Here is a 1,727-nt window from a genome sequence, read left to right on the forward strand (position 1 = left end):
AGAACAGGGATAGAAGTTGTCTGTCTCCCTCTTGTGTTTATGTAGGCCCTACTGTAATAGCCCCCACCCCAGAGGTGGAGAGAGAGGGCCTGTGCCCCTAGGCCAGGCTAGAGGATAATTGGAGGAAGGGGGGGGCACATAGGGGGCTGAGGCCCCCTCCAGTCCCACCCCTTCTTTACTGGTGGAACTGGGAGCACCAGATGGTGGCAGAGACCCAGGGCTGGAGCCCCAGGGGGAAGTAGGGGCAATTGCTGCCACCCCCCCAAAGCAAGGAAGGTCCCAAACAGACTGGGGTGGTAGGAAGCAAGGCAGAGAGAGTCAACATACCCAGCTGGGATACTGGTTTCCACTAAAGACCAGTTTGCAGGGTGCAGGGAGAAGCAGAGAAACCCCCAAAATGCATCTAGAGTACCAAAGACACACCCCCCCCATCTGCCCCCTCCCCAAGGACTGGTTTATCCAGCCAGGGGGCCCCATCCCACCCCCAGAGGAAACCCACCATCCCCCAGCTGGGCCATACTGGGAGCACTAGGCAGAACTGGTGGGGGTGTTCAAATAAAGACGGAGACAGGCAGATCCATTAACCAAAATATCCTCCAGTTTCTATTCACAAGGAAAAGCTCCAGTCCATCTTTTTATTAACTTTTTTTTTTGAAAAATTTCCTGACGTTACAGAACTAAACTGAAATGTTTCTCTTCCACTCTTACATTTCATGACAAAACAGAAACTTCATGAGCCGAAAAAAAGGGTGGGGGTGGAGGTGAGGGGTGGGGCAGGGAGGAGAGAGAGAAGCTTTATAAAACTAAGATCTGGGGCTCAGCATTTTAACAGCTGAACAGAGAAAGGAATTAAAATGCTGTAATTCAAAAAAAAAAAAAACAAAACCCAAAACAAAAAAAAAACCAAAACAAAAAATAAACCTCATGAGTGGCCGCGGAGAGCATGGAGGAACCGAAAAATTTACAAACTAGTTAAAATCTGGGGCTGGCTGCTAAGGGACTACACAGATGGATGGTGAGGTGAGGCCGAGGGTCCGCGTCGGGGCCCCTAGCTGCTTCCCATGCCCCCGGTCTCCGAGGAGAGCCTGCAACGAAGAAAAGGGTGTCAGAGGGGGCCCCGGTTTGGGGAGGAGGAGGAGGAAGAGGGATGGAGTGCAAGGGAGGAAGGGCTTCCCCATGGGGAGCACCCTGGAGGCGGGGGCCAGTCCCCCAAGGAATGAAGGAAGGTTTTTGGGGTGCAGGGGGTTGCTTTATGCACAAGCGGCAGGGAAGATGCAGCAAGGAGGGGGGGGGTGCAGCCTGCTGCCCCCCCCCCCCCCCCAATATGGAGCCAGAGGGCTCCCCCCGGGGCCCAGCGCACTGCTGGGGAGGGACAGATCCAGACCGAGTGCACCAGCAGGCTCTGCTCCAAGCAGGGGGAGGGAGGGGGGGGGCAAAGCTTTTGGGGTGGGGACACCCAGGGGAAGGGGGACCCCGAGGTGCCCTGGGCACCCCAGGGTGCGGGCAGGCAGGAATCAGGCAGCAATTCCTGCAGGGAAGGCAGAGAGCAAGGAGGGGGGGGCCTGTACCCCCACCAGGGACACCTTGGGGAGCACAAAGGAGGGGGGGTAACACACACACGATGCAAGGGGGTCCCCGAGCAAGCAGGAATGACACCAGCACCCCCAACCCACACCGAGCACCCCCAGGAGCTGCCACCTCTGCGGCTCAAAGCTCTCCCTGCAATT

General features: G+C 56.7%; 2 protein-coding genes across 11 annotated transcripts in view; one reads left to right on the forward strand and one right to left on the reverse strand.

Annotated features, from left to right (window-relative positions):
• MAP3K12 (mitogen-activated protein kinase kinase kinase 12) overlaps positions 1 to 101 on the forward strand; it is a 9,458-nt gene extending 9,357 nt beyond the window's left edge. Inside the window, 1 exon segment of the mRNA XM_010565152.1 lies at positions 46 to 101. Coding sequence (XP_010563454.1) covers positions 46 to 101 — 56 coding nt within the window.
• Positions 102 to 763: 662 nt separating this feature from the next.
• Positions 764 to 1,727, reverse strand: part of PCBP2 (poly(rC) binding protein 2) — a 14,247-nt gene continuing 13,283 nt past the window's right edge. For 5 of the 10 annotated variants that reach the window (XR_774210.1, XM_010565077.1, XM_010565078.1 and 2 more), the window contains one exon: positions 766 to 1,085. Coding sequence is in view for 9 of the 10 variants with exons in the window: in XM_010565077.1 (XP_010563379.1) it covers positions 1,049 to 1,085 (37 nt within the window). In the remaining variant the exon portion in view is untranslated. Of the gene's footprint in view, positions 1,086 to 1,727 lie in introns of all 10 variants that reach the window. The other 5 variants (XM_010565083.1, XM_010565076.1, XM_010565084.1 and 2 more) reach the window with 4 other exon arrangements.

This window comes from Haliaeetus leucocephalus, unplaced genomic scaffold (assembly GCF_000737465.1).
Source record: "Haliaeetus leucocephalus isolate CR32 unplaced genomic scaffold, Haliaeetus_leucocephalus-4.0 Scaffold186, whole genome shotgun sequence".
NCBI classification, from domain to species: domain Eukaryota; kingdom Metazoa; phylum Chordata; class Aves; order Accipitriformes; family Accipitridae; genus Haliaeetus; species Haliaeetus leucocephalus.